General features: G+C 37.6%; 1 protein-coding gene across 1 annotated transcript; it reads right to left on the bottom strand.

Moving 5' to 3' along the window:
- Positions 1–17,446: 17,446 nt before the first annotated feature.
- On the bottom strand, positions 17,447–19,970 carry LOC110064439 (uncharacterized). The gene has a single exon (XM_020771495.2). It carries the CDS (start codon positions 19,237–19,239, stop codon positions 17,725–17,727), a length of 1,515 nt encoding a protein of 504 aa, XP_020627154.2. The 5' UTR covers positions 19,240–19,970; the 3' UTR covers positions 17,447–17,724.
- Positions 19,971–25,174: the final 5,204 nt, after the last annotated feature.

Raw genomic sequence — 25,174 nt, 5'->3', positions numbered from 1 at the left:
ACCGATTAGCGTTCTGTATTTGCTGTCTAAAGGAAGTCTGCCCGAGGACATCATTAAGTCCAATGAAGACCCAAGTCTAACGATTTGCTAGTAAGTGTCGTCCATTATCGTACGTGAGGCGGGCCTGAGGAGATGTGTAAACTGTACGGGTCACATTTAGTCCCGTAACAGAAGGCCGTTTGCCCTGTGGCGATAATGTTGTGCTTGCTTTAGACAGCAAAACTCTTTAGCCACATCAATTTAGGGCTTAGACGTGCAATGGACTAGACATTTCTAGCTGCTGTTGGCGTCATTTGCTTTGAACTTTGATGTAGCTAAAGACTTAGAAAAAAAATCTGTCGAAATCTGGATGTGCCATTCCGCGCTCGACAAAATTGAAGTACATCCGGGACATTGCTATTTGCTAGCAAAACATGGCCACGAGGAGAGAGAAGAACATGAGTTCAAGCGCTGATCGTGAGTAGAATTTCCTTGTTTTATCAATTTTAGGCGTTCTCGGCTTAGCTAAGTATCAGAACTGCCTGTGATTCGCTAGCGCGGAAGAAATTTATTTGCGTGGCTTCCGGGCGATAATTGACGTAACGACAACATGTTGAGTGTTCGCTTACTGCTAACTATGGCCTAGTTTGTCTGAATTTCAATCGATTCTCGATGTAGGAAGCTCTTGTTCAGTCCATTTAGGACGATGCAAGCCTTTAGAAAGCAATAGATTGGCTCTCCGCCGCGGTTTTGATATCTGTACGTTCGTGTTGATTTATACTCCAATTTCATGTTAAAAGCACTCTTAATTAAATTATACAATTCATGATTCAACGAAAAGACGGTGAATTTAGTCTTCCTGGCCTCAAAAGGCATACAGGAGAGTTATTTGCTGCTATTTGAGCTACGATAAGCCTCGTGGAAAGCTAGCTCTAGGACAGAATTGTAGCAAGATTATCAGTGACAAGTCAAGTTCTATGGCTATGTTTTTGCGAATCCGGTCAGATATTGAGATGAAATGTCACGTAACGGCTACTTTTTGGCTGAAATATAAAGGTAAATAACCGATTCCACTGCTTACCATGCTCTTGTTAGCGTGACTGGCTAATTTAACCCACAGTAAAGACATAGTGAGGTCATTTAGGTGAAATCGCAGAGGTCAAGCCTGTCTAAATTAGTGCCGCGGCGAACCAAATGATCAATGTAAGCTCTAATTTAGCTTTGTTTGGCTCGTTCGACTCATTTGCAGCGACTTCAAAGGCTTGTATAGGCATGGTATGGACTCTGTTAAGAGTACACGAGGTAGATAACACTCTCGGTGCGACATGGCCATATTTATGTACATTTTCTAACCGTTTTTTCAAAAACATGCCCGCTATTTTAGTGCAAAGTCTTTAACATGGTTTTCATAAATTCAGACATATATGTATATATAACAGTAAAAACTCAAGAGCTAGGTTATATGGTCATTTAATAGCTACTCCGAGTTTTGCGAGGCAATCATCAGTCGCGATGAAACTCGGAGTAGCGATTAAATGACCATATAACCTTGCTCTTGAGTTTTTACTGTTATTCCCGCTCTAGTTCAGCAATTGAGCACTTTGTAGTAGATGAGAATTTCACTCCATTTTTTGGTTATGTATATATATATCATATCTATAACATTGCGCCCGTCACTCCGTTCCAACGGGCCCTTGACTTATTATTTGTCTTGTTTGTTTCCTTTCTTATTCAGCAATATTAATTTTGACAGGAGCCGTGTATTGTTTTCATTTTTGAAAGTCTTGAAGTTTCTTTTTTGTTATTCACATACGAGAGTATCAAAGTGAGGCAGGGGAGTGGAATGTGATTCAGTTCAATGTACGAATTTTGCGGTTTTCCATGTATTTACGAATCACGTATGTCCATCACCTCAAACTCTTTGCCACCCTCACCCAATACCTTATGATTTGGACAGCCTCAAAAGTATGATTACAGGACTCACAAACATGCCCTTCTTTGGTTTGATTGACAAAGCTAGAATAGAGCTCAGAGAAGTTTAGTTTGATACCCCCTCCCAAAACAACAACAACAACAACAACGAGAAGGGGTAAGGAAAAAAATTTATATTGTAAATATTTGATACTTAAAGCCGTCTTATGCAGGTCCTTGAATTAATTAATATGTATCTTCATCATGGAATTTTGGCCGCACGAAAAAGATTGATACCGTATCGATCAGTACAGTACTCCAAAAGAGTTAAAACTTTATTTTAATTTAAGAGGTATATTAAAGTTCATGAATGGACGCATGATGAAACTTGGTCACTTGCGTCACAAGGCCGTAATTTCCTATCAGCGGCGTATGTTTATAAATATCAACGCAAATTTTAACAGTACGTAATGTAATCGCAAGTTTTTCATCCGCTCGATACAGATTAGCTTAAACAAGCAATAAAGCTACAAATAAAATACACTATTGAATGACTTGGTTATTTGAGTTTCTTGCGATGAAGCTAAGAAAATCGAAACTAGTTTTCGAGATCTATATGGGTTTTCGCAAGAGAGGATAATCAACCTCTCTTGATTTTAACACTTCTTTTTTTATTGACTTTTGATGATGTAAGTAACCTGGCTAACCTGATTTGAGCACAGAGTAGTGGATTTCAAAAAGGGCAGTGGCTATGCGAATGGCATTCATATTCAACATAATAAGGCCACCAGAATCGTCTTGAAGCAACTGTTAATTTCGGCTGTGACTACTTAAGCACAAATATGTCAACTCTCGAACAAGGATGAAAGAAAAAATTGACGTAATAAAATACAACGAATCTGGCTTTGCCGTCAGGACTGAGTGAATGCTTCACAATACTGTTTCGATCTGTGTTTCCTGTGAATATCTACAAATGAAAAGAAAAGAGCTAAAAAACCAAACAAACAGGAAAAAAAGCAACAAAAAAGGACAATCGTAATACTGTGTTATGTGCATTTGAATCAAAGGTCGTCTGGGGCATTAATTGAACAAAATATTAATCATACATGTACTATCCAGCAAATAAATCTTATCAGCGTTGGTGTAGTTTGCATTCACGTCACAATCATGGTTGCCGGTGATACATTCATCGATGACTAGATTACAAATGGTAAAACAAACAAACAAACAAACAAACAAACAATCAAACAAAATTTTGGCAATGAGAAACTAAACATGTTTCCATACTCCGAGAGTAAATCGGGAGTTTATTATTATTATTGTTATTATTATTATTATTATTATTATTATTATTAAAGATTCGCACAGCTATTGATGATATTGAAGCTGGTTTTTTTATTATTATTATTATTATTATTATTATTATTATTATTATTATTATTATTATCGTCCTCACGTAATGCTTGCTTAGAGTCCTTAGAGCCGAGACCATACCATGGTCCTGGGGCACTAGGGGATAGCCAGTTTTTAGCTTGACAGCACCCTCCTCAAAATGTGTGCTGTACCTAGCAAGGTTATCTTTTGTAGTTCACTGATGATTAATTGGCCGGGAATTCTTCCAAGATAAGTTTCTAGTCCCTTTTTGATAGCTCCAAGTGCTCCAATGATAACTGGTATCGTTTCCGTTCTCATGTCCCACTATTATTATTTTCATTGTCATTATCATTATCATTATCGTTATCGTTATCGTTATCGTTATCGTTATCGTTATCGTTATCGTTATCGTTATCGTTGTCCTTGTCCTTGTCGCTATCGTTATCGTTATTGTTACTATTATTATTATTATTATCTATTTTTTTTTTTTTTAACAAAGTAGCAGTCAACAGCAACAAAACGCGAGCTATACTTAAAACGGTAAGCAATTAACATGAAAAGCTGATTGTCAGTAACCTGGACTGCCGGCAGTCTGTTTTTCTCTCAAAATTCAGTAGGGGCTATGAGGCGAGACGTTTTGGCTAAAGGGATATGGGACGAGTCATTCTCGCCTTCTTCCCTACTCGGCAATAACGCTCTTGTCTCGCCTTCTTCTCCACTCAGCCACCGCCATACTGCCCTTTTTCGTTCGCGATATCTAAAGACTCGTTCTAGTGACCCTTAGAGAGAAAAAACCACCTGCCAGCAGACTATAGTAACCTTCTAAATTCATGTCGCAATGAACCAAAACTGCCATTCCACTCCCGGTTGGATCAAGCCAGTACTTGCTGCTAATAGTGTCTTTGCCTTTGCTTGCCTTTATTTCCAGACACGAATGCGCTGGGAGCTCCGGAATGGACCTCAGAGGAGCTTTGATCAAGAAGAGAAATGATATTACAAAATGTACCAAAAATACTGTGTGTTCTATTATGATAATGTACTTTGTTCCTGTCCAACGATGGTCTACGGACCAATGAGCTATCTTCCTGCACGAAAAGTCGAAAATAGGCGCCGAACTGAGAGGAGCACATGTACATTGGACTTCTGGTTGACGTCCGCCCCTGAAAATCGTCTATGGTAATAAAGCTTAGCCTCCTAATAGTTTGTATATACCCCGGTTGCTCAAGCGTCGTAAGTAAACACGTGCCCGGTCTGAGCGGAAATGCTCTGGCCTTGCCTTGTTGGTGCGGTTATTCAATACGCACGAATTTTCCCCTACGGCGTAGTTATAGCTTTGACAGGTGAGTTCTCTTTCACAGTTGATATCACGCTCGTGAATTACTCACGGGAAACGTTTTGAAGATGAATCCTAGTAGAGCCATCCCATTAATGCTCCGTTCCTCTCTGCATTGGCTACTAGCAGATACGCAGTCCATATAGAAGCCGACGAAGATGAGGACAGTGCACAACATTTTCTTGGTCTCTCAGCTTGTTACTGTAGGAGAACTAATTCAAATACAATACTATCAAATACAAAACTATTATTGGGCTCGCACAATTTTCTGGAGATGTCAAACGACTCTCAAAATTGTAGCCATATATTAGCATTTTATCCAAAATTATGCATAAGGCAAACTATTTTCAAGGACTTAATTCTTGTTATAATCCTAACTAAACATGGTACGCCACGTGGATTTTTCGCAGATGACGTATAACCTCATATGGGGACTTGAATTACAAAGACAGTGTAGTGATACAGGTGATTTCTTCACATTTAAAGAGTTACAAATGATGGAACTGGAGTAAGAGTCTTTAGTAAAAGTTTGTTAGGAGCTCGTTTTTGTTCCGTATCTATCATTGAATGTTCTGGCCAAATTTCACGGAAAACCGTCGATTCTACATACCCTATTAATTCATTTAAATAGGAGGGATTCTCTCGAAAAACGAGTGCAAGTTTTCGCCCTCTAAAGATTTATAAACATGTCACGCCTTCTCAGATCAGAGAGATATGTCAACTCAAAATGCCGCCAGCCAATGAAATTACAAAACCCCTAGCGTTCACAGTAAGGAAAGTTGAGCTCTGCGGTAAAGCGATAGTGTTACAGTCACGTTTTGGGCGCATACGTTTTAGGCCGGTGGTGAACAAACAAAGAGCAAAACGGAGAAAAGCGATGTGCAACAAAGCAAAAAGAAACTGAGGAGCAATTGCCGAAGCGTGATTACAAAAAGGCACTCTTGACGGACATGAAATCTCAAATTGAGAGTATTTGATATAGGATCTCTGGATTAAGCCGTTTGCCGCGAGAAGGTCGTTGAGGAGTCCATGCCTTTTGGGGATTATGACACCTTGACGGTTTATTAACTTTTATTTAAAACCTCTTTTTTTCCAATAACTCATGCGCGTTTTAACACTTTATTTTCATTTTTTTGGAAAATGTTACCTTGAGTGATGAACTTTAATTTGGTTGGAAAAAAGAAAATTTGGAAAAAGTAGCCCTGCGAAGGTTTGCAGTAACCTTAAGTTCATCGATCGACAAGTGGTATCCAAAGAGGCAGCCGAAATAAATCTTCAACGAAATCTTAGTCTGAAAAGTCGCAGTGCAAATACAGTAAGAGTAGAGATGGACGAAGGAAACCACCGTTCATTGAAACAAGTGATTAAGAACAAGATATAATTAACGTAAATTATTTTTCGAATGTCAGGTGTAAATTACAGGCACAGAAAGCTACTACTTCATACATATATACTTCGAGTCCAAAGCCCTCAGGTCAACACGTTCTCGGGTCGACAGGTCCACTGGTCCACGAGTCCACAGGTCCACAGGTCTACAGGTCCACACTTCTTACTACATACATTGTAGACACTCTCTCCACAGCCGACAAGTCCATAGGTCCACTGCCCAGCGCCCGCAGGTCCACACCTCTTACTACATACATATATGCATTCTGTCCAAAGCCGTCGAGCCCACAGGTCCTAGGCTCCACAAGTACACAGGTCCACAGCTGCTACTACATAACGATGTTGTGTTGTAAAAAAAGACAGTCTATAGACGTTGTGTCAACAAAACAAGCTGGTTTAAACACGTCACGACTAGTATTTTCCCCAGTAGAGATATCAGTTGTGTTTTACGTCGATGTTTAGGCCTTTAGACCTTTTACGACTGGGCGGTTTGTTGCCCCATTTCAGACTATGTGATGATACTCTTGAGAATTCTTCCTTTAAAATGTTCAAATAGCCGTGTGCAGATGAATAAACAATTTTAAGATGGGTAAAAGAACAATTATCTAGAGAATATCACGTAGTTAGTACTGATTGAAAGACGAACATTTAACTTGACATTACGCGTGACCAATGGGCCTTTGAAATAATACACGAATGAAATATGATAAAACTACGTTCTTACAAAGCCTGAGGGATTTGCCCCCCTCATAAATCCTGGGGAGGAGTGCTGTGTGTGTTTGTGGGAGATTGGGTGGGGGCTGTGGTGTTAATTGTATGACAACTAGCTAAAAAGCTTGCAGGGATCCTAGTTGTCTACTAATTATCCAAGCTTAGAACAAACTCCATTAACTGTCCGCTATACTTTGTTTTTAAATTTATCAGCCTTGTGATAAAACTACTCTACTCATTACATGTCGTTTATAACAGATTGTATTTTGAATGAGTTCCGTCTTTGTGCACCTATGAGACAACCTATTATAAATGGCCATTCCTAAGTTATGCTCCCTCGTTAGATTATCCTATGTTGATAGTATTCACCAACGAAAACCGATACCTATTCTTTTATCTGAAAATCCTTCTCTAAAGGTAAGGTAAAGAATAATTAGTCTGGTAAACAAAAATGAAAGTTGCTACCCGACAATTGTTTCCAACGGAATACAGACCGTCAATAATCAATAATAAAAGGTATACGTACATTTCGTAAAATGAACTTAACTCAGGCAGTTTAATGCCTGGGTCAGGAATGTAAAGCAGAATTATGGTTTGACCGCTTTATATCTTGTTATATTTGTTTCACCCAGCTGAATTCTTTCTTGATTAAAAACCCGGGCGTCCACCTTGCCTTAACATATTATTTTGATCACGTGACCTGCCACGTGATCATTCGTGATCGGATTTTCATTCTATTGATCAGTAAATGAGCGTTTTCGGTGAAAATTTAAATTATCTATCTTGCTACGTTTAGAATGATCTTTCTTGATTTCTTTTTTAGCAGATATAAATGATCAAAAGTCGAATTTTGTAAAAGAAGGGCCTCTCACCTTATAAAATGTTTCTGCAAAAAGAGGGACGGTCATTCCAAACGTGAGAGGATGAAAATAATTGAACTACATCTTAAATGCGTTTTTGTTGGATGATATTGCTAAAATCCGCCTTCAATTCCTCAAATAATGGCAATTTTGCGCTAAACGTCAAGTGACATGTCACTTCACCTGTCGGAAGCACCAATTCACTTAAGGACGTTCGCGCGAAAATTTTCCAGTCGATAGATTTTTTTAAATTTTTACTGCAGTCAGATAATAAGTCAGTCGTGTCATCAGAAATGCAGGCTTCGTTTCAGAGATAAAGAGTGTGAAAAAGTACCCTGATTTTGAAAAATTGGCGCACGTAATTCAGCATGGTCTATTGGGGTTTATAGTTAAAAAAAATCGAAGGTGAGTCAACAGAGACAAACGATCTTAGTCATATTTTGTACAAGTGGGTCTGTTGCGTAAATAATTCCAAATTTTACCAACGTTTTCACAAAACTTAACGCAATTGAAACCGCCGCAAAGCGAAACGAAGAGCTAAAAATAACTGAATTCGATGGTGTGTTTTGCAAAAAATTCTAATTGATAGATTTTCTTCATTTTTTCGCTAAACGTAGAAAATAGGTAGAGAAAATGATCCATCAAAAGAAAAATAGGGGTCACCGAACGTCCAAGATCGTTAAATCTAGGCAAAGCTATAACATTGGCCATCTGTCTTATTATTGTCCATTTTATAACATAGTGCCCGTGAAATAGCGCGTGAAGTCCGGACTACGAAATATCTTCAGCGAGCATTGCAAGCAACAGTTTTCATAATTCAGTCGTAAAAGAACGTTCGAACATGCAATGAAAAAAAAAAAAATTAACAAATAACTGATTGGTACTAAGGAAAAGTTCCAGAGTCAACAAATTGCTTGGAGCATTGAAAGCGTATTAACACGCTTTTATGTTAGTGTTTAGGTTGCAAAGTCCTTAGTGCCTTACAAGCTTTGGACGGAGAGATCTTTCATTTTTCGGTTGTACGAGATGTTCTGTCTCGGTAGACTTAGAAGGTCGCTTGTTATGATGTTCTCTGTTAGAGGTTGGTCGTGTGGTAAACCAAGTGCTTGCAACAGAACAACTTCTGGCAGAAGCATTGTCGTCTTCAATAAAGGCTTGAATATAGCATGTTTTCTTCCACTTTTCAACCTTCTACGTAAGACCGCACTTTGTGCATCTTGTTATGACTTGCGTGCTGTCAGTTATTTTACTTTTGCACTGAAAACATGTGTAGTAGAATGTAAATGTTTTCATGCCCATAAATGCAGCTTGTGTTGTTTTCGTAAGGAACGTATCGCGCTAGTCAGTTGGAGTGGCCAACGGCTGGGAGAAGTCTTCTCGTGGAGTAATTGTACAATTACATCCAACAGGGGTTCCAACAAACAGACTTCCGTTATATTGGTTCTTGTGTACTTTCAAGTTCTTGAATGTGTGTGTGCTACCTTCTTAAACTTGAGGAACGAAGTCTTCCCAGAGTTCAATAGTAATTACTCAGTGAGGATCAACTAAGAACCCAGTGGTCTTTTCTTCCAAGCCATATCTTGTGTTAACCTTTTTGCGACCTTGAAGTTTAACCACTTTGGCATCAAGTGAGATGAGCTGGTTATTAGTTACAGCGGAGAGTGAGCCTAGAGTTATATTAGACTTCAATGTTCCTTAGGAAATGAAAGTGGCATTTCAAATAGTTTCACTCTGACACCCACGAGTACACTGTTTACATATATACATTTTATTTTGTTTTAAAATTAAAAATTACAATTATAACATGCCCGCAGGTAGCTGAGCTAATCTAGGCGGGTCATGTTGACACAAATTATTAATATACAACTAGGTACAACTAAATACAACTGAAGGCAACAAGAGAAATAAACAGACTAAAATTGACAACAATGACCAGAGACAACTAATAAACTAACGTATTACAAATAATAATTAACAACAGTTATAACAAGAGACAACAGATACACTAAAACGATATTATTGAATATTAATGAATACATACCAAGAGGAAAATAAATTCATCTTTACTTTTTGAACGATTTCTGAAAGATCAATATAACAGTCTTCTGAAGCTAGAATTTCAAAAAGTATTTGTTTTATTTTCCTCTTAAAGACATTTTTTGGAAGTTTTCTTAAAGACATAGGCATTTCATTCCAAATTTTTGTTCCGATTCTAGAAAATGAGTTCACTTGAATTGAGAGCCTAGAACTTTGTGAGTAAAAGTTATTTGAGACAGAGGATCTAGTATTATTACACTTTTGTTATCAATTCTGTCAATGTCATAATTGATGAGTTTTACTGAATTTGCGTGCGCAGTAAGGATGCGCAGAAACAATTAGCGCGAACGTCCTTAATTAAAAACGATTAGGACGTTAACACTTGGTGGTATGATAAATTTGCCTCCATTGTCGTTTATGTCGTCAGAATTACAACCAATGAATTGCTTTTACCAGCAAAAGTCTTTGACCCACTAAAGATCACTTTCAGTCCGTACTGCACACTCTCGAGAGTCTGTTTACGTTTTTTGTTTTGTTTCATGTATGAAGTCACAAAATGTGAACATTTCCCAACTACTTACATGAAGTAAATTCAAAGGTAACCATCAGTATGAATGAGATGCTTTATGTTTCGTTCTTTCTCATAATTTATCACTTGAAGTAACAACTTCGCAGCTGTAAAAATCAATTACGCAATTGGAAAAGAATTTAAAAGGCCTCAGAGATAAGATATAGTTCGTAACGAATAACATCGATTCGCATTCCATCAAGTAAGATTTTTCATGTTTATAAACATCAAGGTGCTGAGACTGCGCAGTACTGACTGGAAATCATCATTAAGCTACTTGAGAAAGCTTCGTGTATTGTGTCAGGAGTTTCTCAGCAGTGGCATTATGGCTTCTTTTTTTCGTTTTACCTAACAAATTAACGCCTAATTTATGCATTTGTGGCCAAATACAACAATGCCAATTACCTTTAAGTCGGTAGTAAAAACAGATTTTGTGTGACTACTTTAACGAAAATATTTCAATCCTCAAACAAGGCCATGTCTTACATGATACGGGATAAAATCAAGCGAGGCTTGCTTTGACGTCAGGACTGACTGAATGCTTCACAATACTGTTTTGATCCGTGCTTCCTGCGAAAATCTGCAAATGTAAAAAAAAATTGCACAACAGTTTGCATTATGCGCTTATAACTTAAATCAACCGAGGAAATCAACTTTTACTGCTGTAATAGTACATAAATAAAGGTCGCGAAAATATGTTGGTTATAGTTGAGCTTGTATAATACAGTGGTTAAAAAAATAATTATAAATAGCCTTCTCTGGTTTATTATTATCATCATCATCATCATCATCATCATCATAATCATTATTACTATTATTATTATTATTATTATTATTATTATTTTATCACTGATGTTATTATTGCTAGAGAGAGAGAGCCTCCTTTTTCTCCTTGTGTTGCCAATGCACAAACAGAGTGCACGGTACCCATATCAACTTGAAGATAGTCTGTTCCCTTTCGTGTCTCTTTTGAACACCACGCTCCCATTCCCCTGTTTTCATTGAGCCGGCCATAGTATGCATAATATTTACTATTTAAATATGTGCTTGCCGTCATTCTAGCATCTGGTATTTTGATCTTGTCCTCTACACCAACTGGTCCACATACTGTACTAAAACAAAGAAACAAAAAAGCGGACAATCGTGTTACTGCGTTAGGTACCTTTGAATCAAATGCCGTCTGGGGCATTAACTGAGCAAAATATTAATCATATATGTACTATCCCGCATTTAAATCACTTGGTTTTAATCGACTGAGGAAGCTACTGGGCCGTTACAGTAAGAGCACACTTTTAGGAGTTTCCTTGCTCTGCGAGCTCCGAGGTTAAACTCATCCCACAGAGAAAAGATCCTTGTCTAAAGGTCTCGGGACTTTCTCCACTAAATACACGAAAATTTCTCCGAAACGAGCTTTATTCCTCGTTGCGTTGCGTACCTTTGAATCAAAGGCCGTCTGGGGCATTAACTTAGCACAATATTAATCATATATGTACTATCCACCATACAAATCTTATTGTTGATATAACATTTTCTTTAAATCTTATCTTTTGGAATTGGTGACCTATACAAACCAAGGTTAAGATAGCCGAACTCAGTCGCTTTGTATCTGCGAAATATCTCATACGCTAATTAAGCAGCGGTTGGTCAGCGGTGGAGAGATGGTCGGAGACCCCTTGTCTTGGTCTCTCCTCCAGTAAACAGGCAAGGATCCGGTCAAGTCCTCGGATCCTTTTCAATAGACGGTACCGCGCGAGATTTCACTTACTTTTAAGAGCCAGGAACAAGAAGAAATAGAAGCGGTCAACCTTGAAAAACCCCAAACTATACTACTCAAACAAGGGATACCTGATGAGATAGCTGATTGTCCGTAACCTTTAACTAGCCATTGTTACATTTTTTTTTTTTTTTTTTTTTGACCCTAAAAATGGCCCAAACTGGCTTTAGAGTAGAGTCAATTTACTTGAACACTAGCGACCATCTCCAATAAATCCTTCCTTACTAGTACATTTATGTCCGGCAACTGTGTCGGTACAGTTTGCATTCACGTCGCAATCATAATTGCCGGTAATACATTCATCAATGTCTAGATTATAAACGATTTAAAAAAAACAACAACAACAACAACTGTAACTTCTGAAGTTACTTTTGAAGTTACTTGGGATATTGGGAGAACACGAGAAAAGCTTTTCTCGTGTTCTCCCAACATCCCGCGTGGCTTATTGCACCAGTAAACCCATAGAAAGAGTGGTCTATTGCTTAAATAAACAACAACGCAAAAGGAACTTTGGTCAATGACTTGACGTGTCATATGCTTCAACATACATCTTGACAACTGACAGTTGGATAGAATGCAATTCACTTAAATGCTAAGGAGAAAGAATTGAACCTAATTTTAAAAGAAATGGATGGTGGAAAACGGATAAAATGCAGACCAATATCTTAATGTCTGCTGGAAAATATTAAAAATGCATGCAAGGCTAGTAAAGAGAAAGTTTCTCACTATCCGAATTTTCATTTAAAGCTGGTTTTAATTCCTTGTTCAATAATGTCTACTTAATAGAACTGTTACTTACAGTTAAGGCATTCACGAACCTTAAGTTATCGTTCAATTTGTAATATTAATCAAGACATAAATTGACTTCAGTCTACGACTTACAGCTACATGTACTATCTAACTGTTCCTGTTAATTAGTATGAGTAGATCATTCCAAGCTATTTATCATTAAGAGTCGACTATCGACCGACGAGTGGCTAAATACAAAATGGGAGAGAATGGACTGTAATACAACTGTGATATTTCCTCTGAGCGAAACTTTCACATTTTTTGCAAGCATGGAAACACTGAGCAAAAGTATCAAGGCCTTGAAAATAAAAAAAAGGAAAGAAAATTGGTCTCACTTAAACGAGAGAAATCTGCTTTCTACAATTCACATGTTTCATCAGATTCGCCAAATCCTCAGGGGATGTCAAAAGACTCTCAAAATTATAGCCATGAATTAGCATTTTGACTAAAACTATACCTAAAGCAAACCATTTCCTAGGAATCCTCATTAAAGTGTACCTAACCCCCAAATTGTTTTTTCGCTAAAACAAATCTACTTGTTATTTGAAATAGTTCTGCGAAAAAAAATTTGGATTCCGTGAAATCCTCGATTTTCTGTGCCCCGACGAAATCTCGAAAATAGCTCCAAAACACCGCCATTTTGTTTCACGACCGAGTTTGAGGAGAATGGGTCCAGCGGCTCTTGTGACGTCTACCCAGGAAGGTTGGATATCTCACGTCCTCTCATTTCCTTCAGGATTGTGCAATACACATTCGAAAAGTGCGCAGAAACGCCTTCCAGAGGTGCTATCGGCTGTTGCAGTAATATTCCAGATTTAAAGAAAGATATACTGTACAATTTACTGACGATGATCGGCTAATAGTACAGTAAAGACGTAAACGACGGTTGATTTTGTCGAACCGAAACAAGCGAACTGAATCTGTAAGAACCATTAAAGAATTCTCACTGGAATTTGTTCCGCAGACTTTCGAACGCTATTTTCATAAATTTTCTGCTTAAAGCTAACCAGAAATTTTTAGAAATACTATCGGAAACCTATATCTTACAATCCCACAGTATTTATAACATAACCGGCAAAGTTGTGTGATCCGATTATGATCAAGAAGCGTATTAACTGATATGTAAATAGGTCGCAACTGTACGCCGCTAACCAGCACTTATTTCTCTTTCGATTTAAATAAAAGTAGAAAATTAATCCTTTAGAATTACATCACAACAAAATTGGTAGACTCACAGAGTTTTTCGAAGGTTTGGAAATCAGCAGTGCGACAGAGATTCTGTGCAATAGCGTCGAAAATATGACTGCGGAACATTGTCTGCGGACCGCTTAGGGAACACATCCTTTTCGCTTATCCGACGAATTTCACTGCAAACTTTGAGAACAATATTACATTGGTTATTTGGAGTTACGACTTAAAACGTGTGACAATGTGAAATCGGTAATTGTATGAAATGTTTCCTTCCACCTTGTTCTCGCAGCTTCAAAAATACAGGTCCAAACAGTACGATTTTCAATCGATCGAAGCCAATGTTTTGGAGGTCATCAAGTCTCGAAAACTGCAACACGTACGTCGCTCTTATAAACATGAAGCATTCAACAGAAAGTAAAACACAAACTGGATTTAACAGAACAATCATACCTTGACAAAATACATTCTCGCTAAGGACAAATGTAAACGGGCTATAAACACGCGTGGGAATCTTATGTTTAGTTGACGAAATTACCATCCAAAGCAGTCCTTGAGTTTTCTTTCCTGCTTTTCGTTTGCCTGCTCCTCCACTTCGTATCTAGCTTTCCATTCCTAATATACAAGCAGCTCGTCGGCAAAGAAGTCTTCCCCTTCGTCGCTTGAAATATTGTAAATTGCTCTCAAAGCTCTAAGCAGTGAGTTCACAGTTGTCGAACGTGCTCGATCGAAGTTTATTTTGGTGTCTTCCAAATCGAAACTTAACTCTGACTCCAGTGATGAAACAAAATGATTCTGAGACAAAGCTTGGACGTTTTAGTCCCAAAATACATCGGAACGATTAGTTTTGTTTTCCATTTTCTCCAGCAAATACAGAGAGCTGACTGAGGCGCCATTGTGTTTGGTTCCTGGGTAGACGTCATCAGGAACCGCCGCCCCAGACTCCCTAAAACGCAGTCGTGAAACACTTCAGGCGCGACTTTGAAAGGGCATAGAAAATCGAGGATTCAACCAAATTCAAAAATTTCTTCGCCCAAATGCTTCAAATAAAGCCTAGATTCGTTTTAGTGAAAAAAAATTTTGGGGTTAGGTGCACTTTAAACATGGGACGCTCTGTGGATTTTTCTCAGATAACTTCATACGGGGACTTGAATGACAAAGACTGTCTAGTGATACATGTAATTTCTTTACATTGAAAGTGTATATGACATAAAAAAAAATAATTTGTGCAAATTTGAAAGACCTTTCAAAATAGAGAAGAATAACGTTTTTCTTTTTGAAAGATCTTTTTTTTTGTTTTAGAAATATTGATGTTTTTCTATTATACAAATTAGAACAGTGATGACATCATATTGTTTGCACCTAAAAAATGGTAAAATACTGAATAAAAAATATCTCTAGAAATATTGAAGCATTGTTCTTGAAACTTGGCACCACAAATGTGCACCACAAAAGAAACAAAATGACACCCTTAGTGCTGTTGTCATAGCAACTCTTTCGGCTCCAGTCTCTTTTTGTCTAAAAACTAAATATCCTCATTTGCAACCTCTAAAGTTAGAAGAAGGGTCCTACTTGGAACAGACATAGTTCCCATATTGTCTTAACTCCCATCATCGGATTGGGTGGGGTAGATGGTTTTTGGTTAATTTTAAAACTGGGAATTTCAGTTTTTATTAAGTCAGCACCAGCAGCAAAACTGTTGTCATGGAAACAACACTAAGGGTGTCATTTTGTTTCTTTTGTCGTGCGCATTTGTGGTGTCAAGTTTCAAGAACACTGCTTCATTATTTCCAGAGATATTGTTTATTTCAGTATTTAAGTTGCAAACCTTACGATGTCATTCCTGATCTAGTTTGTAAAATAGAAAAACGTCAATATCTCTACAACGAAAAAAGATATTTCCAAAAGAAAAACTCCATTCTTATGTATTTCGAAAGGCCTTTCAAATAAGCAGAAATTATTTTTCATGTGATATACACTTTGAAAGAGTCTCAAATGATAGAACTGGAGTAAGAGTCTGTAAAAACGTTTGTTACAAATTCGTTGTCAAGAGAGAAGACCACTTGGATCAAATCTGGAGAGACGAAGGTTCCTACCATGAAAGCAAGAAGGAAAAAATTCACCGCTGGGAAGTTAAGGGCCAACCTCCAAGAAAATCAAAAACATACTACTACAGCAAAACTTAAACTAAGCGAGTGATTAGTAATGACCAGTCTTGCAACACGCCGGGCCAGCGCGCGTCTCAAAAGTGCAGTTAGGCGCCTGTTGTAGCTCCATGTTCAGCCAGCGGTATTGATATGAAATTCAAGTTAAAAATGGCGGCCAATGTGAAAATTATAAATGAAGCCACGAAGATCCTACGCCCTCTGCGTAATGATGTTGATAACTTTGTCCTGTTTGAAAACGAAGTTGAGGAAAACCTAATATGATTATTCGAAAAGCATCGAAATAATCAGAACTCGACTGAAAGAGTGCGAAATTCGGTCATTGAAGTTGGGTCGATCATTGCTGGGGAAAGAACCATCTTGTCGAAAAAGTTGCATAGGCGACTCAGTTCCCGGAATAAAGCCCATAATCCTTGGACTGTCCAAGTTACAAGGGATTTGCCAGTGCAAATATTCGCTTTTCTTCTGGATATGGTAAAGAAGGCAAGGTCAACTTACGGTGTCACCCATTCGGAAAGCAGATTCCTGGATATCATTGCTTACACCGAAGAGAATCGAGTGGTTAGAGATTTATCTCGACTCTGCGGCGTCAACCGAGAAGCAATCCTGGAGTATTTTTCAAAGACATTTCAGGGTTCTAGGAAAGGAAATGCAAGGGTGGTTTTGAGTGCCCAAAAGCCATTTACCTTGTCTTACTCGAGGAAAGGGTCATATGTTGTAATTAAATGCTACTACAAGTTTACAAATGCATATGGGTATATTTTTGAAAGTTGAAATAGACTGTTGCAAAACTAATAGACTGACACTTCATTACTCAGTTTTTAAATTTATTGTTTAATGTGTAATCTGCTACAACTTTTGACCCAATATTTTTTAACAAGTTTATGAAAGTGTACATTTATGGGTCATAAATAAATAAATGTATATTCATAATTAAGTAAACATATACATGTTTCCCACAATACAATGCATTTAATGTGTTACCTGTTACAACTTTTGGCCCACTTCTTTAACAAAATTATGAAAGTGAACATTATAGGTCATCACGAGTAAATAAATGTTGGTTTATTAGAGCGGTTTTCAACTAAGTTTCGAAAGCAATCAACAACTTTCACTGTACGCAAAATCCCTGATGCCCTCAACAATCAATAACTGTGGTTTTGGTTTCTCCATGGTTTGAGATTGGCTGAGTAGTCTAACTGCTAAGTGATTAGTTTGGTTTTGGTTTTACAACACTAAATTGAAAACCACTCTAAATAAACAAATAAATAAATGTTTCCTGCAACACATTTGAGCCACACATGGCCTACTGCTTTGCAAGCCTACTTCTAGTCCTGCATGTGATTAACTATCTCTGACTTTTTTTATGCCCTGGTGTCACCTAACAGCTGCGGCAAAACTTTTCCCTGCTCAACACTCTGCTGGATAAATTTCATAACTGGATCACCACAGAATGTACATTTTCCATCAGTGGGACTAGCTTTTTCTAGATTGCAGTAGCAAAACCTTGGGTCAGAAAACACCCTGTCTGGGATGTATACAGCAGTATGCTTGTATGTACTAAGGTTGAACCCTTGTTCAGGAAGCCACACTAACCTTACAAACTCATGCTTGAAAATCTCATACCAGCGCCTTTTATAAAATGTATTTTAGCTTAGTTTTTTCAAAGCAATATGTTTTGCCTCCCTCCCTTCCATTGTTACGATACCAAGCCCTTGCCCATATTTCTCATGTACCTCTTTAGTGTGGGCAGGAATGATATGTCCTATAGTCCACACAGTAGGATTTACGGAGGTAGGGAGAAACAATGCATTCACCCGATAATAGTCACGAGCACTAATGCTCAGTTCTGTAACCTGTTCAACAGTGATATCAAACCTACTGAAGAGTGAGACACAATCCCTTAGTCTCAGCCCAAGGTATGCAAAAATCAGAACTGTTTTCCTTTGCTGGTGAGAATCATTTTCACTACTAAGCCATTTAATTAATCTCATAAAATTGTGACAAAGTAGCCTGGAATCTTTTCCAGTAAATCTATACTGGAGATCCTGACCCTTACCCTGTGTTTCATCGTACCACTTCTTTACCTTTCTTGTCAAACATTTGGCCTTTACCTCAAACTTCAGTGCAGTTACAACTCTAGAGACAATACTGTCATCTGGAATGTCTGCAAACTTTTTGCAGCTGTCTGGAAGATTTGATTTTTCAACTGCCTCTTTCAGAACCCCCTTAAAGAAATACTGCCAGGCATTATTCTTAATATGTAAAGGCTCCACATGGGCAAGATCAATCAATTTCCCAATTAAAGGGACAAATTCTTGGCGACTCTTCTTACGTGCAATAAATTCTGTGACTTTGCTTCGAAATTGTTTCTCCTTCAGTTGTTTCTCAGACAAGGATTTTTTAAATTTGTCAACCTCATTTGCAATTTTGATCCTCTCTTCATACTTCCAAGGCTTCCACATGGTCTGTGTCCTTGGTGGCCGGATAGTACTTCCCTGTGACAAACTTAAGTGGGATAAAAATGTCCCCTTTAAGTCAATGCAGTTGTCTTTTGAAACATCTGCAAAAGTTGAGAAAAATCTTGCACTATTGGGTAGTTCGCCCCACAGCATAGCCAACATCTTCATGTCATTTGGCAATTCGGCACATTTAAAGGTTACATGGAAGCCCTCAATTTCAAAGACTTTTTTCTCTATCTCACTAATTTCTTTGCACAAGAACTGACAGTACTTACGCACAACTGGCGAAGTTTCTTCACAATTACCCCCAAAAATAATAAAGTTGTCATTGCTTGATGCAACCCTCTTACCAACATTAATAAAACTTAACAGAAAGGAACATGCACTTTCGTTCTTCCCAAATGGGCAGCCATCCCCACCCACTGCAAATAAAAAAGTACCCTCAGTTTTGCCAAACCACTGAAGGGTTTCCTTCTTGTCTTTTCTGAGGTAAAATTTTGCTAAGCGTGGCAAATACTCAATTAACTTTCGAAAGCAACCTTGTGTTGTTTCATCTTCCATAACACCTTGAAACTGTTCTTCTAATTTGTACACATTTCCAATGCTGACTTGGTTGATTTCTTTGACAAGCTTGTTATAGGGCAGCAATTTTGGAATAGGGCAGTTTGGCATCACAGTAATAGCTGACCTCCCGTTTCCCATTGTTTCCTTTTTTTTTCATTGATAATGCAAGTCTTACAGACTTATATTTACGCTTGCCCATTACACCACTACTATAGAAAACTGCAATGCTTCTGTTTACATTTTCTGGCGAGCTTTCAAAAGCTTTTGAATTTTCCTTAAATGCAGCTGAGACTACCTTCTTTGTTAAGATTTTCTGACTTAAAACATAATCTTTCATTTTGTCTACTTTACATCGTTTTGCTACGGTGTTAAACATCCCGTCAAAGGCTGGTGTTAAGTTATTCTCAGAACCTCCATGGATTCTGGAAGCAGTTTTCATTGTTTCAAGCCGTCTTTTCGCTGCTGTTCTTGGTTGCATATTTGATTTCCCATCCACCAAAATAGTTGGGGATCTTGTTCGGGAACTAATATCAGTGTTAACTGGTTGTAACTGCAAAAAAAAAAAAAAAAAACTTCATTACCCCCTCTTCTATACAGCACTGAAACAAATCACCTTATAGTGAAGATTATTATACTAACCTCAACATTTTGAGTCTCACGAGTCAAGTCTCTCAATACTTCCCCTGAATCACTGACCTTTAGGAAGCAAAAAATTAGATTAATCTTTCACTTTCAAAATGTTCATTCCACAAATAAAACAAAAGCTAACAGCAATTAATTAATTAATTATTATAAGTAGCAATTTATAGATGTAGCATTTTCCAGAAATGATGAACAAATCAGAAGTATTTATCAATACATAAAAAGAAAAAAAACTTTGTTTAATCTCAAACTAACAGAGTAGCTTGTTTAATGCTAATATCTTCAAGGTGACTACTCTAAAAACTAATTAACTTAAAGTTATTATGTATAACAAGCAAAATAACTAGCTACCTAAATAACTAACTACATGTAATCTATTTATTTATACCTAATGTACTTAAAAACACAACACAGAATACTAACAGCATGTATCAGTGTTTGATCAGTTAATTAATATAACTCAATAATTACATGTATGTCCTCACTGACTAACCTAACCAACCTTTGATTTTAGTCTATTAATTTTTCTCGTGTTCGTGCTGAGCTCTGCCTTCAAACTTCTACACTGTTCCACTGCTTTCTGTCTCGCTTCCTTTCGGGCCTTCATAAAGGCATTAACATCGAATCGACTGTTCTTAGTGTGTGGCATGATGCCAACAGTTCACCTAGTGCAATATACAAGACACTGTTATGCGTTTAGCCCGGGTATTCAGATATAAGCTAAAATTCAGCAAAACAAAAACGATACAATTCTTCTCTATGTCTCAAAGATGCAAAATATTTATTTTAAATGCTGCTGTTTGGAAAACTGTTAAATTCTTTCCGAGCCAAAAACTTACCTTTGTAATTTCGAGCAAATCTACGCCATTACACCAAGAAAGTTACTCGTAGAAAGTCCGTCCTTCGATAGCAAAACCATGGCATGTTTGGTATCTTCTGAAAGCTGAAGGAACAACCTACCATGTTCTTTTGTGAATGAAGCTCCACATCTTTCCCAGAAGGCACGAGGACCCTGTATTTATAGCAAACCTTACTCATCCCCAGTCTTCTCGCGAAAATTCCGAATTCCGCCGCCATTTTTGAAAACATTGCAATGCAGCTTTGTGACGCGCGCTGGCCCGGCGTGCAACGATCGCCTGTTGATTAATTTTAACTGTCAGTTTCTATTTTTGTTTTGCCGACCGGAGCACTTTGTTTGTTTTCTGTCTGCCAGAAGCCTTTCTCTTGGATCTCAAATTCTCCGTTACTGCAAATCAATATGCAAAATTGTATTTGCCCGCAAATTTCGATGGGTAATTTCTATTAGAGCTACCTATTGGAGTTTCGAGCTTGGTTTTCATTGGTCGGCGGTATGACTCCGTTGACAACCTCTTTGATTAGGTGTGAAAATCTTGAAAATTCTTTCTTACTCATCCTCGTCGTGCCCTACTGGACACTTAGAGCCATTTATAACAGTCCTCTTTAGCAGCCGAAAACTTGGGTTTAGTTTTCCGTGGATTCCCTAGCTTGAAGCAAATTTATAGGATTTTTGCAAAATATAACCAAAAGAAACAAAATGACATCAAAATGAAAAAATTTCCATTACTCGATTAACGCTGCAACAGAGCGTCTGTGGCTTTTTTGATATTTTAAAAACTTCGTCTCTAAACCGTTCTGAAGTGACGAAGATCTACAAAAAAATATTTGTCTAGTTCAATATAGAAAAATACGAATATGGAAGGAGCCTGTTATATTTTTATAGTCCATCATCTACTGATTGACATGGTGTAGGTTGTTTAATAGTAGGTTGTTAGATTAAGAACTTTACATTAAGGGTTAGAAATTGTCAAAGAAAAAATGTTGTATAGGTAGAACATCGATTTAGAGCTAGGAAAAAAAAATCGTCAAGCGATAGCAACATATAGAAAAAAGGTTGTTTTGAAGAAATGTTAATGAATACCTGAGGGTTATACTCAGCAATAACATCAAATGGGGCTTGAATTAAAGAGATATGCATAACTTGTTTAAATTGAAAGAGTTAGAACTGCTTTTTCGCGTCGGTTATCAAAGAAAGATCACTGCACTTTAGAGAAGGTCTGAAAAATTCATTATGAATTGTAAATATTGTAAGAAACCTTGGCTGATAAAAAAGATGAAAGACCAAGAATCCCTCCATAAAAACAAAAAAGGGGAACTCACTGCTACAACGACAAATTAAAGGCTCATAGTTTAGCCCAGCCGCCAAAGAAAAGGAAAAGATATGACTTCAGCAATGGCATTTACAAGTTTTTGTTGTTGTTTCGGGTCACTGGTAGATGACTTTACTTGCTAGTTTTGCCGTCGGTTTCCCTCACTTCTCCTCTTACGCTGATCGAAGCGCTGTGCGTCTTTTCGGTTTTCCTGTGAATTGTTTGTAGTCTGACATTTGCTTATTGACATAGTGTAGTTTGTTTTGTAAAACGTGCGAAGGCGAAGGCAGGTAAACAAGTTTAGGGAACATTTTCAGTTTCGCGTTTGAAGGGTTGCTTGCACTAAGAAGTAGATGAAATCTTTTAATTATTTGCTCTGATTCTATAATTTATTCGCTTTACCATTTTTAACTCGTGAATTGCGCATGCGCAACACGAGTTATCGTGAGTTGTAGGAAAATGTGTCGCTCGCTCGATGGGCTGTAAACATTATGCAAATGAGGTATGCTCGCGGCTTACTTTAAATTGCTGTTCATCTTTAATTAAAATAAGCTGTTTTAAAGGCCGAAATTAAAAGATATAAGTTAAGGAAGATTCGGCCACCGAAAATGAGAACATCGAGGATCGTAAAATCGATGAGCAGCACAAGTTCTCACTGGATGCGGACTTCGTATGGATTTTACAGAAACGGAGTTCGTTGACGTACGGTTACGGTATGCTAAATGCGCATATAGCGAGCAAAATGATATAAACACAGAGCATTTATTTATTGTATCGCTAAAAACAGCGAAAAAAGAAAGGAAAAGAAAACAAGAATTTCCTTTCCACCCGGAGTCGATCACGGAACCTTTCAACCCGCAACCTTGCCCACTACCCTCTGTGAACAAGGCATGAGTAGGGCGGAGAAAACAAACGCTATAACAATTTGTTAAACCGCTGATAACTCGGCGGGCTCGAGTCTGTACCAGGATTGTCTGGAGGTTAATTTGTCCTTCACCGAGCAACTGTCAGTGAGTATATTTGGCATTCGTGGGTTTTTCTGACGCTCGACAGTGCCTTTTGTAAAACGTAGAGGTCACATGTGTTCATTCGTCGGCAAATAGAATCGCAACGTTTGTTTTGAGGGAAGGTCTTCGTGGCACGTTTTGCACCGGGGCTCTTCGCAAGCTACACGCAACACAGGTAAGCTGAAACAAGATGTTTTGTTCGAGAAGCTTGGTTTCGAAGAAATCGGAGTGAATCAACGTAGTAGTTGAAGGATACATTAGTCGTCGCGATCACCGACTGGATCTGAAGAGAGTTTTTTAACTCTCTTCAGATGTTAAAACATTCCACATTAGGCCGTTTGTGTTGGACTTTTTTGAACATGGTGAAAGAGAAGTTGTTGAGACAGTTTGTCTTGTTATTTTTCTTTTGATTTCCTTTATGGAAGACCAGGTGTCCAGCCTGAACGAGAAAGGAGTCAAAGCTAGAGTTTTGGGGCCAGAAAATTCTGACACGGAAATTAAGGATGTTTTTCAAGGTAAATACAACCTTGTGTTTATAAAGTCGTTGCGTTTTCAGATGGGTTTTGAATACAGATCCCGGATTTAAAGCAGCTTCCTGGACTTTAGAAAACAAAAGTGGTAATGCACAGTATTACTTCGTAGTTTAATTCTAATTCTTGAACTAAAGCCACGGCCGATAAAAACTCAAGCTTTCGCTTTAGCGTAAAGAATTAATTTGAACATGCTGTCACGCAACGAAGCACGTCTGCGAAATTTTGAACATTTTTTTGCTTTTAGATAGGTTTTGTTTTTGTTTTGTTTTGTTTTGGCCTCATCTTGAATGAAACCTCATTGTTATTGAACTTCCTGTCATGTGTCTTTCATTCGGTTACCTTTCTTTGGGAATTTTAGGTTTTTAAAGTTAGCAATATTATTGTTTAGTTTATTCGCCTCGTTCAAATACATTTTTTTTTTTTTAGTTTTATTCGGCTACTATAAAACTCCTGAGAAAAGAACTGAGTGGGCACAAATTTAGCACAGTTGAAATACGATTTGTCTCAAAATAATTGGCTTGTTTTTGTCGTCTTCTTTATTTACAACTTTCATCTCTCTTTCACTGCGCTGCATTATTTGTCGCACGCGAAGAAATTATCTGATTTCTTGTTTTTAAATTGTACTTTAGATATGTCTTTTCGCTGTTAATTTCCAGTGTTTTCTCAAATGTGATCCGCTATAGTAAAAGAATCGAAATTTTGTTGTTTTCGGTTTCGCTTTGTCCTCCAAAGTCAATAATTAACTCGTTTTTGCGTGTTCAATTTTCTCGGCTTTTGTCGCGCGACAAAGAAAAAAATATAATCTCTTGTTTTCTCATCAATTATAATACTCCTCAAGTTGAGTTCTTTTTGTTGATATTTTTTAAAATTTTGGCCCGTCATTTGTTCAACTTTATATAAACGATGTCTTAAATCTGATCTTATACATGGCTGTGGTTACTGGGCATATGGTTTATTTTTCTGCTTACGCTTGCTCTGAAATATTTCAAAAAAAAAAAAAAAACTCCAGGGAATTAGGGGTAGGCTGTGAATAATTACGTCACACCCATGTTTCGTGCCAAAAATTATACACATTTTAAATTTGAATCCGAGGAAGCGGAACAAGTCGACTTCATTGAGTTATTTTTTTCGTAAAAAAATACCTCTTAATCGGCGCGTCGAGTATGTTATGGACGGGTCAATGGATGAGTGAGTGAGTGAGAGATGTATGTATGTCACACCAATCAGATTGGATCTACTATAAACAGTCAACCAAATTTCTTGTTGTAAAGGTAAATGGTATGTGAGAAGATTTGATCCCGACACAATTTAGAACGCCCATATTTATTCTTCTATAAAAGAGGAGGAAGTATATTGGGCGTACTTCGACATTTTCTGTGGGTTAGGCTGAGGATTTTAGTTACGGACGAGATGAGCCTTGAGGTTTGAAGCAGTTCGTGAGTTCGTAGTATGAAAATACAACGCGATATTTTTATTTTTAGCTACAAAGGTAACTTGATACTTTTGTTTTTCACAAGGAGTAAATTCAATTAGAGGTCATGAATCGTCGCTTCTAGTTTTTAAGACATGTTTTGGAGGAGACGAGACTATTTAGATTTGAAACAGTTCTAACGTCTACAATAGTAAGTGCAGGTGACGATTGTTTTGTTCTTGTTGCATGCAAATATAACGATACTTTTATTTTTTAGTTACCAAGGGTAATTTGACACTCTTGTTTTTCAAA

This window comes from Orbicella faveolata, unplaced genomic scaffold (genome assembly GCF_042242905.1).
Source record: "Orbicella faveolata isolate gen_17 unplaced genomic scaffold, um_ofav_v1 contig_12, whole genome shotgun sequence".
NCBI lineage: Eukaryota > Metazoa > Cnidaria > Anthozoa > Scleractinia > Merulinidae > Orbicella > Orbicella faveolata.
The sequence above is the reverse complement of the archived record's forward strand: the minus strand, read 5'-3'. Positions and strand labels throughout refer to the sequence as shown.